Source organism: Nelumbo lutea, chromosome 1 (genome assembly GCF_056320005.1).
Source record: "Nelumbo lutea isolate HS-2025 chromosome 1, American lotus-T2T, whole genome shotgun sequence".
In the NCBI taxonomy this organism is placed as follows: domain Eukaryota; kingdom Viridiplantae; phylum Streptophyta; class Magnoliopsida; order Proteales; family Nelumbonaceae; genus Nelumbo; species Nelumbo lutea.
Genome location: NC_142684.1, coordinates 108,400,771 through 108,415,480, shown reverse-complemented (window position 1 = coordinate 108,415,480; position 14,710 = coordinate 108,400,771). Strand labels below are relative to the sequence as shown.

The 14,710-nt window shown below is 37.6% G+C and overlaps 1 protein-coding gene across 1 annotated transcript; it reads left to right on the top strand.

Annotated features, from left to right (window-relative positions):
• Window positions 1–9,062: 9,062 nt before the first annotated feature.
• Window positions 9,063–14,452, top strand: LOC148876694 (alcohol dehydrogenase-like 1). Its single transcript, XM_088963151.1, is given in 9 exon segments — window positions 9,063–9,544; window positions 9,655–9,909; window positions 10,057–10,386; window positions 11,455–11,537; window positions 12,491–12,566; window positions 13,175–13,239; window positions 13,342–13,437; window positions 13,535–13,696; window positions 13,944–14,452. Coding segments are annotated over 9 exon segments (1,239 nt in total). The 5' UTR covers window positions 9,063–9,489; the 3' UTR covers window positions 14,061–14,452.
• Window positions 14,453–14,710: the final 258 nt, after the last annotated feature.

Sequence of the window (14,710 nt, the reverse complement as noted above, 5' to 3'; positions counted from 1 at the left end):
TCTGAATTCGTCAGAGAGATACTTGCCACCTCGATCTAATCAAAGAGCCTTAATTTCTCTCCCTAACTGTTTCTCGACTTCCTGTCTAAACTCTTTGAACTTTTCAAAAGATTCAGACTTGTGTCTCATTAAGTACACGTAACCATATCGTGAAAAATCATTTGTAAAGGTAATGAAATACACGTGTTGATTCCGTGTCCTAACACTTAGGGGACCACATACATCAATATGTATTAGGTCAAGTGTGCCTGCAGATCTTTCAGGCAAACTGTCAAATAGCCGCTTAGTCAACTTACCTTGTAGGCAAGGCTCACAAGTGGGAAATTTTCTACGGTTAGAAAATCCAAAGGACCATCCTTTACCAGCCTTGTGATTCGGTCAACAACGATATGGCCAAATCGGTAATGTCAGAGGCACGTGGGATTTAATGTATCATGATTCCTTTTCTTGGGATTTTCGACCGACGTAGTTTCGGTTAAGTTACTTTCAAGAGAAATATGTAGAACATAGAGATCGTTCTCCAGTTCCCCGCATGCGATGAATTTGTTATTCCGTTTAATAGTAATCATATTACTAAAATAAACAGTATATCCATCAGCATACAATTTAGAAACATAAATTAAATTTATTCTTAAGTTCTGTACATAAAGACAATCTTTAAGTACAAGCACTCATTTTCTAAATACTAATTCTATGGTTCCTATTGCTGTAACTGCAACACTTGCAGTTGTTCCCAAGAATAGTGTCACTTCGCCTTCACTCAATCTTCTGCTAACTTTGAACCCCTGCAGTGAGTTACACGCATGAGTTGAAGCCCCGGAGTCAACACATTAAGACACAGAATTAATTAACATATTAGTTTCTATGACACAAGTTTCGACGTTACCTTTCTTAGATTCCATGTAGATGGACAGTTCCTCTTCCAATGGCCGATCTGTTTATAGAAATGACAAACATTAGATGCCTTGTTCTTCTTCTGCTTCTTAGGCTTGGCAGTTTTCTTCTAGGGCTTCTTTGCCTTTCTCTTTTTCTTGCCCGATTTGTTAGTTTCAGTAAGCATAACCACAAGCTCATCCTTCTTGAGTAGATCCTCGGCCCTCTGCAACATATTGCTGAGTTCCTGGACGCTAACATTCAGCTTGTTCATGTTGTATTTCATTGTGAACGCATTGAAGGAAGAGGGCAAAGAATTGAGGATGGCATCCACTTGCGTGCCAAGATCTAGCCCGGATCCAAGAGCTTCGAGTTCATTAATGTAACCCATCATCCGAAGACAATGGTCATAAAATTTTTGCCCTTTGGACATCTGCGTGGTCATGAACAGTTTCAGGACCTTCTGTCGAGTAGAACGGTTCTGTTCTTCATACATTGTCTTTAGACTATCCAATATGTCATCGCCTCTATATTGAATTATCTAGTGAGGCAATGACAAAGCAACGGGTTAGGTAGTTCTTATCCTCCCAATCTTTGTAGTCCCTTCTACGGGCCTTAGAAGCCCTATCACCCGGACGCTCCGGGGCAGGATTTTTCACCACCTTATCTAACTTTTCGGAAGTTAGGACCAGCATAAGATTTATGTACCAGTCGGCATAGTTTGGGCCCTTAAGATTGTTATCATCTAGAAGTTTGTGAATTGATCGTTTGCCATTTTCTGATAAAATAGCAAAGACGTCAGCCCACAACCTTGGTTTGATTCATGTTACTTACATAGATATGGTTTTTAATCTATGTTCCATTTCCATTTGTTCATCTCTGAGATTTCCCTCTTTACTCAGTGACGGAGACGATGAAATGTTTCTGGAAATGTGGGAAATAGGGTGCGTGAGGCCAATTGTTTCAGCTGCATAACCCCACCACCTTTCTGTGATGGATCATATCCACTCATCGAATGAATTTCCCTTTGGCCTCTGTCAGACAAGGTTCAGAGTCGTTTTTAGGTAAACCTTTCTGTCCAACGAGTGCTCACTCATCATATTCAGGTTATGCCAAGGTACCGTGAGAGAGTTCCCATTTTCTGGTGAAACCTCTCCCACATCGATCTATGACGCCCCTATCATCTTATGAAACACTCTGACAGACCCAACTGCAAATGGATAGCCCAATTTTATGGTGTGTTTCCTCATTACTGAAGAACCCATCATTGTGCTAATGACGGAAAGCCTTTAGAGAGTCCATCATATGGATTTCCCTATCACATGCACTCATATTTGTTGGAGGGAACAAAAATTACACCCTAGTTCTAATTTAGGTCAAACCAGAGTGGCTCCCACTGACTTATATAAAATCAGATTTCTGGTGGGCCTTAATCGGCTAGGGTTTCCATACGCATCCATTTTCAGGGTTGTGGGGCCCACCAAGTAAGGAGGGATCATCCAATGACCTTCTGGGACACCATGGCAATGATGTGCATTCAGCCATGGTGTGCGCAAGAGCCACTAACAAGTCATCAAGAGCCATGATGTGAATTGATTGGATCAATTCGGCCCATACAGTTTTTCTCATAAGAGTGGGCTTCTGTAGTTTTAACCTTTTAAAACTGGGCTTTACAGGTGGGTCGAATTGATCCAATCAATTAACAGTTGTAAAGCCCATTGAACAGCCCATTTAAAAACATAAAATTAACAATTAATGTCTACTAGGTGTATGGGTTGAATCGCAGATAGCAATTCGGCCCATGCAACTTTTCTCATAAGAGTGGGCTTCTACAGTTTTAACCTTTTAAAACTGGGCTTTACAGGTGGGCCGAATTAATCCCTGTAATTGAACATCAGATTTGGAACTGCAAGAGGGAGAAAATTGGACAGAAAATAGTCCCCTTCGAACCCTAGATTTGGTCCAAACAGTTTTGGTCCAATCTAGTCCGAAATTGTCCGAAACTGATTATCAATTCAAGAATTAATCCATGAAATATCTGAAATTAATCATTTCAATTTTAAACAATCACAAATCAAATATGGATTGTTCGCACCACCTGCAAAACAGAGGTTAATCACTAGGGTTGCAGTTTCACAAACTACAAATCACAGAAAGCGATTTCTCCATCTACAAATCTCCAGCGCCACCTTCTTCTTCCTTCTTCTTTAATCAAGAAAATAAAAATTATATAAATCCTATTTCTATTAATTAATTACATTCTTGATCAAATCCTATACATTCAGTCTAGAAAATAAAAAATAATTATTTACAGACCGAATTGAATAAAAAGAATGAATAAAAAGGAAAAAGGGTGCGCAGACCATCTGCGCCAAATTTGCACTGCGATCACTAGGTTCGAACAGTCCATTAAATCAAAATAAATAAAGAACAGTTTTAAATAAATTTTGGATTTAACAAAAATTAATTTTAGATCAATCGCCCTTAACAAGAAACAATTTCTTGAAATAAAGAAAACAATCTACGCAAACCTTGGTAGAACATCTTCTGTCCATCTGCGCAAGTTCATATCTGATTTTCTTTTGGTTCAAGATTTGAACCTGGCTCTGATACCAATGAAAGAATTGTAGGATCCATCTAATGGATGCCATGAAAGTTGCAGAATGGGTGGGTGAATTTCAAAATTTTTCCTACCTTCTTCCAACTGAGAATCATATTCCCTAAATTTAGAATACAATATTCAAATATCCTACTTGAACCATAATCGAACCAGATCTGAACCAAAAGGAAAGGGAGGAATTATACCTGATTCAAAGAAACAGTATCTCCCAAAGTTGGTGTTCACGCCCAAAGAGGACAGCAAGATCCCCTCCTGCTGAAGATGGCACAACTATATGTGGAACGGAACTAGTAGAGTGCATCCTACACACTGGATTCTTCGCAAGAATCCTCTGGAAACTCTGAGCACCGGATCTTTTCAAGCTTTTCTGCAAAGCTGATGTCAAGAAACAATTTCTTGATTTCTTTCTTCTTCAAAGATCGAATCTTGCAAGGAAGAATGGTGGCGGATGGAGAACTCCTGGGATAAAGATGGCTAAATAATTTCTATTCTTTTTGGAGTCTGTATGAAATCCAATCTCTATTCGCATGATGCTTTCTTGCTTTTACAAAACCCTAGGTTCAAAATCTGATATTAATCTCTCTTAGGTTTCTCATCCTATCTTCTTGATTAAGAAACATCCTAATTAGGAATTATCCTAATCCAAATCAGTATTTGGATAGGGGATGATCTTAATCCTATCTATAGATTAAGTTAATTTACTCTTGATCTTATCAGGAGGTTACTAGATTCAAATTTGATTTGAATTTGGTCTCCTAGAGTGGTTAAGGTTAAAAGGCCCAATCCTTTTCTAACTTTAATCCCAGATACGCCCCATAGATGGGTGATCATATCAGCCCAGTTCGAAATGGGTTTTTGGCCCATTTAAGTGTTCATTGCTTAACTAGTTTCCAATCTGCTGCCCAGTTGGGCTTCTTTGTATGGCGTGGGACCCAAGCATTGATCTACACACCAGCCACATGGGATCGGCCCAACCTTTATTACAAAACCCAACCAAATTCACTGAAAATCTCAGTAAACCCCTGAGCCCATCACATGGACCCTATGGGCCCAACACTTGCATTAGGTGGTCCTTAGGCCAAACCATCTTATAAAAACCCAGGGACTATGGGCAGGTGCAAGATTAGCTCATCAGGTACTATCCTAAATGACTTTACACTTAACCTCTTAACCCTTAATGATCAAGCACTGCCCGACAAGAGAGGACCTCTCCCTCAGCTGCAAAAAACAGTGTCGCACTCTCTATTCACATGGATCCCGTGAATTAAAACCATTTGCAAATATTTTGTAACCGTACATACACACACACACACACACACACACACACACACACACACACACACACACACACACACACACACACACACACACACACACACACACATATATATATATATATATATATATATATATATATATTAATTTTGCAAAACAAAATTCCAACAATTGAAATCAACTACCTATAGTTTGGTTTCCATCAGAGAGAGTGCATTCCCGATCATTACATTTGTCCGACAAAGGGGTTGATCCTGTCACTATGATCACCCACTCAGATGAATTCTCAGACAGTTCCAACATACCCAGGTTTTGATCCCAGCTAAAGATCTCACTAATTGGCATATCAAAAATAACCAGATCTGATACCTAATAAAGTGTCATAATCGAGTCTAGGGGTCAGGTGTAACATTCTAGTTTTGTCCATCCGTCGCCAAGGTCCAGGGCAACATTGGAAATCTGGTCCGGTTCAAGGATTTGACTAATCCCATACTGCATGTGCCTTGGGTCTTACCCTAGTGGCCGAGACAGGCCATCCCAACACTTGGTGGCACACAAGTATCAGCCTTGGTAGGATAAATCTCCCCAGACTTATCTAATGGCTGTGAACATTTAAAAGTAACACGAATCTCTATAAGTGTCCAGTTTTAGGGTCTTACACAAAATTATACCAAACAACATGAATCAAACATGCACTTTATTTATTTATACTAAATGTCAAAAGTACATCAAATCGGATTGAAGATATGGGCATACAAAACTGTCTAACACATTCAGCCATGGTGTGCGCAAGAGCCACTAACGAGTCATCATGGGCCAAGTGTTTATGGCCCATGGTCGTAGCACATCAAACATTCAAACATCACATGTAAAGGAAGAATTGATCCAATTAATTAACTACTGTAAAGCCCATTGAACAGCCCATTTATAAACATAACATTAACAATTAATGTCTATTAGGTGAATGGGCTGAATCGTAGATAGCAATTCGGCCCATACAGCTTTTCTCACAAGGGTGGTCTTTTGTAGTTTTAACCTTTTAAAACTGGGCTTTACAGGTGGGCCGAATTAATCCCTGTAATTGAACATCAAATTTGGAATTGCAAGAGGGAGAGAAATGGACTGAAAATAGTCCCCTTCGAACCCTAGATTCGGTCCAATCTAGTCTGAAATTGTCCAAAACTGATTTTCAATTCAAGAATTAATCCATGAAAGATCTGAAATTAATCATTTCGATTTTAAACAATCACAAATCAAATATGGACTGTTCGCACCACCTACAAAACAGAGGTTAATCACTAGGGTTGCAGTTTCACAAACCGCAAATCACAGAAAGCGATTTCACCATCTACAAATCTCCAATGCCGCCTTCTTCTTCCTTCTTCAATCAAGAAAATAAAAAATTACAAAAATCCTATTTTATTAATTAATTACATTCTTGATCAAATCCTATACATTCACTCTAGAAAATAAAAAATAATTATTTACAGACCGAATTGAATAAAAAAGAAAAAAAAAAGGTGCGTAGAACATCTGTGCCAAATCTGCACTACGATCTCCAAGTTCGAATAGTCCATTAAATCAAAATAAATAAATAACAGTTCTAAATAAATTTTGGATTTAACAAAATTAATTTCAGACTAATCGCCCTTAACTAGAAACGGTTTCTTGAAATAAAGAAAACAATCTGCGCAAATATTGGCAGAACATCTTTTGTCCATCTGTGCAGGTTCAGATATGATTTTCTTTTGGTTCAAGATTTGAACCTGGCTCTGATACCAATGAAAGAATGGTAGGATCCATCTAATGGACGCCATGAAAGTTGCAGAATGGGTGGGCGAATTTCAAAAATTTTCCTACCTTCTTCCAACTGGGAATCATATTCCCTAAATTTAGAATACAATATTCAAATATCCTACTTGAACCATAATCAAACTAGATCTGAACCAAAAGGAAAGGGAGGAATTATACCTGATTCAGAGAAGCAGTATCTCCCAAAGTTGGTGTTCATGCCCAAAGAGGACACCAAGATCCGCTCCTGCTGAAGATGACACAGTTGTATGTGGAACGGAACCAGTAGAATGCATCCTACACACTGGATCCTTCACAAGAATACTTTGAAAACTCTGAGCACTAGATCCTTCGCAAGAATACTTTGGAAACTCTGAGCACCAGATCTTTTCAGTCTTTTCTGCAAAGCTGATGTCAAGAAACAATTTCTTGATTTCTTTCTTCTTCAAAGATCGAATCTTGTAAGGAAATATGGCGACGGCTGGAGGAGAACTCCTGGGACGAAGATGGCTGAATAGCTTCTCTTCTTTCTGGAGTCTGTATGAGATCCAATCTCTATTCGCATGATGCTTTCTTGCTTGCCCCAAACCCTAGGTTTGAAATCTGATATTGATTTCTCTTGATTAAGAAACCTCCTAATTAGGAGTTATCCCAATCCAAATTAGTATTTGGATATGGGATGATCTTAATCCTATCTATAGATTAAGTTAGCTTACTCTTGATCTTATCAGGAGGTTACTAGATTCAAATTTGATTTAAATTTGGTCTCTCAGAGTGAATAAGGTTAAAAGGCCCAATCCTTTTCTAACTTTAATCCCAGATATGCCCCATAAATGGGTGATCATATCAGCCCAGCTCGAAATGGGCTTTTGGTTCATTTAAGTGTTCAGTGCTTAACTAGTTTCCAATCTACTGCCCAGTTGGGCTTCTTTGTAAGGCATGGGACCCAAGCATTGATCTACACACCAGCCACATGGGTTCGACCCAGCCGAATTCACTGAAAAAACTCAATAAACCCATGAGCCCATCACATGGACTCTATGGGCCCAACACTTACATTAAGTGGTCCCTGGGCAATGCCATCTTATAAAAACCCAGGGACTATGGGCAGGTGCAAGATTAGTCCATCAGGTACTATCCTAAATGGTTTTACACTTAACCTCTCAGCCCTTAATGATCAAGCACTGCCCGACAAGAGAGGACTTCTCCCTCAGCTGCAAGGAACAGTGCCGCACTCTCTACTCACATGGATCCCGGGAATTAAAACTATTTGCAAACATTTTGAAACCGGGAATTGAAATCAACTGCCGACAGTTTGGTTTTCATCAGAGAGAGTGCATTCCCGATCATTACATTTGTTCGAAAAAGGGGCTGATCCTGTTACTATGATCACCCACTTAGATGAATTCTCAAACTGTCTCAACATACCCAGGTTTTGATCCCGGCTAAGGATCTCACTGATTGGCATATCAAAGACAGTCTGATCCAACACCTAGTGAAGTGTCATAATCGAGTCTAGGGGTCAGGTGTAACTTTCCATTTTTGCCCATTTGTCTCCAAGGTCCAGGGCAATACTGGAAATCTGGTCCAGTTCAATGATTTGAGTAATCCCATACTGCATGTGCCTTGGGGCTTACCCTGGTGGCCGAGAAAGACCATCCCAACACTTGGTGGCACACTAGTATCAACCTTGACAGGATAAATCTCTCCAGACTTATCCAATGGCTGTGAACATTTAAAGCTAACACGAGTCTATATAAGTTTCCAGTTTTAGGGTCTTACACAGAATTATACCAAACTAAATAAATCAAGCATGCACTTTATTTATTTACACTAAATGTCAAAAGTACATCAAATTGGATTGAAGATAAGGGCATACAAAACTGTCTAACATTTGAAACCGTATATAAGTATATATATATATATATATATCATATATATAAATTTTGCAAAACAAAATTCCAACGATTGAAATCAACTGCCGGCAGTTTGGTTTCCATCAGAGAGAGTGCATCCCCGATCATTACCATTGTCCGACAAAGGGACTGATCCTGTCATTATGATCACCCACTCAGATGAATTTCAGACTATCCCAACATACACAAGTTTTAACCCCCGCTAAGGATCTCGTTGATTGGCATATCAAAGACAACCCAATCCGGTTCAATGGTTCAAGTAATCCTACACTGCGTGTGCCTTGGGTCTTACTCTGGCGGTTGAAACGGGCCACCCCAACACTTGGCAGCACACCAGTGTCGGCCTTGATAAGATAAATCTCTCCAAACTTATCCAACGGCTGTAAACATTTTAAACTAACACGAATCTCATTTAGTATCCAGTTTAAGGGTCTTACACAGAAATATATCACACAACATGAATCAAATATGTACTTTATTTATTACACTAAATGTCAAAAATACATCAAACTGATTGGAAGTAAGAGCATACAAAACTGTGTACCTGTAATAAAAAATCATTTTCTCTTCCGCCGTTGACGCCGTATCTGCCTTTGCCCACCTCTCACAATATTGCGGAAGGCGGAGGTGGGCGGAGATAGTTAAAAGTATTGCCAGAGGCGGCGGATGGATTGCAAGAAAAAAAAAATCAACCGTGTGATCCGCCTTTAATTGATTTATTTTTAAAAAATCAACTTCTTAATTTTTTTTAATAATATTATTTCTATTGATATTGAGACCCAAAAATTGCCTTCACAGCTTTTATAGAGATCAGCTTCGGTCAATGAAAGTTCCGTTCGAACAGCTTTTACAGCCTTGCATCATCAGCATCATCGCAGCGATATACGGAGTCGGTAGATAAACAAAGAAAATGGCCGATTAGGCAGAGTCTGCTTAGTTTTTCTTCAGCCTTCTGTTAGTTTCCAGTAGGGAGAAGAAGAGCTGAGATCTCGTTAATTTATTCTTCTGTCAGTTATGGAGAACGGAAACTTAGTAGCATCTACAGTAGGGAAAGCTATAAGATGCAAAGGTTCTCTCTCCCACACAGGCACACACACACAATAACGTTCCTATATATGCTTGCTTCAAAATTTGAACTGCTTTCGATTTCTTATATGACTCTTCTGTATAAATCCACAGCGGCAGTTTGCAGAAGCTCAGGAGAACCCCTGGTAATAGAGGAGATTGAAGTAGCCCCTCCCAAAGCTGGGGAAGTTCGAATCAAAATAATCTGCACGTCTCTTTGTCATAGTGATGTAACCTTCTGGAAGTTGAAAGTAAATCATCTCAGTCCTCGCTCAGTATTGCTTTATAACATTAGCTAGGGTCATGTCATAACCGAATTTTGTTTCTCCAAATCCATCTCTTCAAGGATATTTGGACACGAGGCTTGGGTAATTTCCTTGCTTTGAATCTCTGTTTCTCCGTTGAATGTTTAGAATTAGTCGTGAATTTCATTTATGTTTCTGGATTCTCTCTTTCTGGAATTTGGAATAGTGAATTTGATTTTTGGTTGAGGGATTAATTTCTTGTGGTGGTGTAGTGTTGTGGAGAGCGTGGGAGAGAATGTGAAGGAGGTAAAAGAAGGAGATATGGTGGTTCCAGTGTTCCTGGCCAACTGTGAGGAATGCAGAGATTGCAAGTCGAAGAAGAGCAATATCTGCTCCAAATTTCCGTTCGGGGTTGTTCCCGGGTTGCCGAGGGATGGGACCAGCCAGTTCAGGGATTCAAAAGGGGAGGTTTTACACTGCTTCTTGAGTGTCTCCAGCTTCGCCGAATACACGGTGGTTGACATTACTCACGTCGCCAAGCTAGACGACCGTCGCATCTCTGCTGAAAAGGCTTGCTTGCTCAGTTGTGGTGTATCAACGGGTAAGTCAAGATTAATTGCCCGTTTATCCCATTTCATACAAGTTTGTTAGCTTTAATTTCATTGTTAACCTCCTCCTGAGATACCTCCTCAATAAAGCGCCAACACGTCTTCGTTTTGCATTAAGAGCCTGTTTGGAAGGGTTTTTATGTTTGGAGTGCGGTGGAGCACTCATATTTTGGATAAGCTATTTAGGATTTGTTTGGTTTGAAAAAAAAAATTGTAGAGAAAGGAGGGGAAAGATGGGAAAACCCGTATAAGGATTTGTACAGGCTTTCTTATCTTTTCCTTCCTTTCTTTACTGTTCTTTTTTTTTTTTTCAAATAAACCACAGCCTTAGAATAATTTCATATTTGAATAATAGTTTGGGCATCCAATTACCAAAAACAGTTTCTGGCATTTTCATGTAAGGTCCAACTCAAAATGCCCAAAACTGCATCTCGAAATACACTTTTAAACTAACACCAAAGTCAGTGGTGGCTCCTATGTCAGAAATTTTTTTTGACACCTGTTCATCCATGTTTTCTCGACGTATGTCAAACCAGACTTTGTCACTCCAGCCCATTTAACAGTTATAGGCTTTCCTACCAATATCTACCTAGTCGAGAAAATATTCTGTTGCGATACATGATGCATGCAAGGCCCCAACAGTAAATATAAATCCAAAGGTATTCGAAAATGCGATTTAGAATTCGAGATTTGATATAATAGAATAGAATTCAAATATTTTATTCATATTAATTAGTTAATTGAATTCGAATTTAAATATGATCTGCTTCGATTTGGTAAATATCTAAATTTGATCAATTATTTAATTTTTATATATAATATATAAAATATTTAAATATTTTATATAATTTATATATATAATAATTAAGTTATAAAAATAATTTATATATTTATATATATATAAATAAAATATTTATTTATATATTTATTAATTACTTAAAATAATTAATTAATCGAATTCAAATCGAATTGAAATAATAAATTTTTTAATCAGATTCAAATTCAAATATTATCTTATTCGATTCTAATTGGATCCACTGTATAATGGGAAAATAATGTAGGTGTAGGTGCAGCATGGAAGGTGGCTGACGTAGAAGCAGGATCTACAGTTGTCATCTTTGGGCTTGGTGCCGTGGGACTTGCGGTAAATAAAATTGATCCTGTCCTTCACTCCTTTGTTTATATGCATAAAATGAAAATGAACACACATTGAGAAAATACAAAATGGGCATTTAAAGTACATGCACCAACCTTTCAGTAATGTGATTACTCGATGCATTCACCAGAGCCTTGCTTATTATTAGAACCGCACTCATTAGACCGCACATGTAATAAGACAACAGCGCAGCACACCCGGAACAAAAGTGGGATGTGAGCACATATGCTCACTTATAAACTACACCACTTATGTTAATGATTTTCTTTAAATGTTCGTTTGTTTACACTGAGTAGACATTGGAAGTCCAAAAACTGAATTTTCAGATGCCCCTAGCTGTTTAATACCACATTTGAATATGAATAATCATCTGCCGCATAATCGCTAATTGAGAAGCAAGGTTTAGTTGAACGCTTTGACTGTTACTGGGCTGTGGAATCAATAATAAACAGTCCAAACGAAAGCGTTCAGCTATTCCGAATTCTTAATTGAGATGTATTTTATTAATTTTTTTTTTCCAAAAGTGATCTCACTGTGGAAAAAGTATCCATTTATAAGATAGGGTCTGAGGTGGATTGAACAATAAAAAGCTCTTTTTGTTATCTAAAACCTTATCTCTCTCATGCATCATTGTCTCTCTTTTATTTCTCTTTTTATTTGGTGGAGCCTGTACCATTGGTAAACTTTTTCTTTTCAATATTTTTTTATTTTTTGTCTTTATTCACAAAAAGAAGAAGAGGGCAAATTAAAAAAAAAAAAAACTTTGACTATTCAGAGCGTAGAGCTACGCTCAAATCTCTTTTGTGGTCAGCAAGTTGACGGTCTGTATATATTTACAAATCAAAAACCACATATTCACATTTCACCATATCTAAGTGGATAATTGATACTGGTCTGAACCGGCTTTTCTCTCTCTCTCTGATAAGATTTTGTGGCCCCAGGTTGCAGAAGGAGCAAGAATACGTGGAGCTTCAAAAATCATTGGAGTTGATTTGAATCCCCAAAAGTTTGAGATAGGTTTGTTCTAATTTGCTCATTCCGTATGTTTTTCTCTTTCTCTTGATTTTAATTATTTCGCCCACTGTTGTGAAAGCGAATTAAACGTCGAACCATCAGGCAGTAGGGACGTCTCTTCATAATTCAGTGGTTCAACCATGTGATTCACAAGATTGATTTGACATGGAGTTAGACATTTCAGTAGTTTAATTACCACGTTCAACAGATTTGAAAGAGATAGCTTAGCAATGGCCACGTATCAACGGCCTTGTCAGTTGTCAATTGTGCAATCAATGATTCTAGACTATATGATGTTAACCGAAAGCAATAGCTGTTAAACAGGCTGTGGAACTAATGTTAAGTATGGCTTACAATCATTCATCTCAACAATGTGGGTCCAATGCATTCAACTAATCCCAATTATAATTTTAACCATGTGAACACAATGGGTCTAATAACAAACCTTAGCTGGGTTTAATAACAAAAATAGACCTTCATCCGAACTCCGAAGTCCTAAAACAGTTTGATAATTTAACAACAGCTCAGAAAAGTTAAAGTAATACTGGAGACCGAAAGATAGCATTATGTTATGTAATGACATATCTTTTGTTTTTCTTGATTTCGTGCAGGAAAGAAATTTGGAGCTACCGATTTCGTGAACCCAAAAGATTGCTTCGACAGACCCATCACCGAGGTCTTGATTAAATCTGCCACCTACTCTTCATTAAAGCTCAATTAAGTATCAAGCTGCCGTGGTCGATTTCTCTAATTTTATCTTGCATGATACGTTTTCTAGGTAATATCAGAAATGACTGACGGGGGTGCTGACTATTGCTTCGAATGCATTGGCTTGGCGTCCTTGATGAATGATGCTTTCAATTGTTGTCGATCGGTCTCTTCTCCATTCCTTTCATTTGGTAGACAGATTGTATTCTTTTGTTTTTTTGTTAAATTATTAATTTATTAATAAATTTATTTGATGGCATTAGGGTTGGGGGAAAACAGTGATATTGGGGGTTGAGATGCATGGATCACCGTTAAGTATAAACTGTTTGGAGATTCTACGAGGCAAATGCATCACAGGCGCCTTATTTGGAGGAACTAAAGCCAAAACTGATATTCCACTCTTCGCCAAAATGTATCTGGACAAGGTACCTACTTCCTCGTTAATTAGTTAATTTTTTTATTATAATTATAATTTGGTGTAAATTAATTAAAGTTAGTGTATTAAGTTTAATTTAAAATTTTAAATTATTAATTCCATTAGTTGGAATGTTGGATGGTCTCGGGATCAGTCTTAATCTGATCGATCGAGAGTAGGATTGAGTTACATGATTCATAATTTAACATTTTGGTTGTGTGTTGGTTTGTTTTGCGCATGATTCATGATATTGATAGGAGCTGCATTTGGACGACTTCATAACACACGAGGTGAGCTTTCACGATATAAACAAAGCTTTTGATTTGCTTATCCAAGGGAAGAGCATCCGTTGCATAATATGGATGGACAGATAGAGGAGTTGGAGTTGTTCATCCCAACCACCATCTTCTCTTATCACATGTATTGATATATATATATATATATATATATATATATATTAATTAATGTATGTGCTTTCTATTACATCTATAAATAAAGGATATATATATATATATATGGCCAGTGATAAATGGCTGTGAGTGAGATAAATTAAATAATCTCCACTGGCAATATATATTAATAAGATATATGTGGGGATTGTCCTCACTCCACTTTTATATTTTGTTGTGGAAAATTTATGATTTGTTTCATTTCATAAATTTTTATTGGGTTTTTAGTTTTATTTATCTTCCACCAATAATATAATCTATTTTATTTTGTATTTTGCATTTCTTTTATATATATCTGTCATTATTGTTTTGTTAAATGCTTGAATACTAGCATTGTTTGGCCAAATTAAATACAAAGAAGAAAAGAAATGAAAGAAACTCCAATTGGCCCTTCCTCTTAATTGATTTCAGGATTGTGGGTCTAAAAATATAACTCTACTTTCCGATGGCCTGTCACTGATCACTTGATCAGGTTTTCACTTTTGGCCTTTGGTTTCAATTTTCAAACAGAATGAGATCAGAAAGAATTAGCAAAAACAAAATTAAGGCTCGGTTTAGAAAGAGTACGAACACAA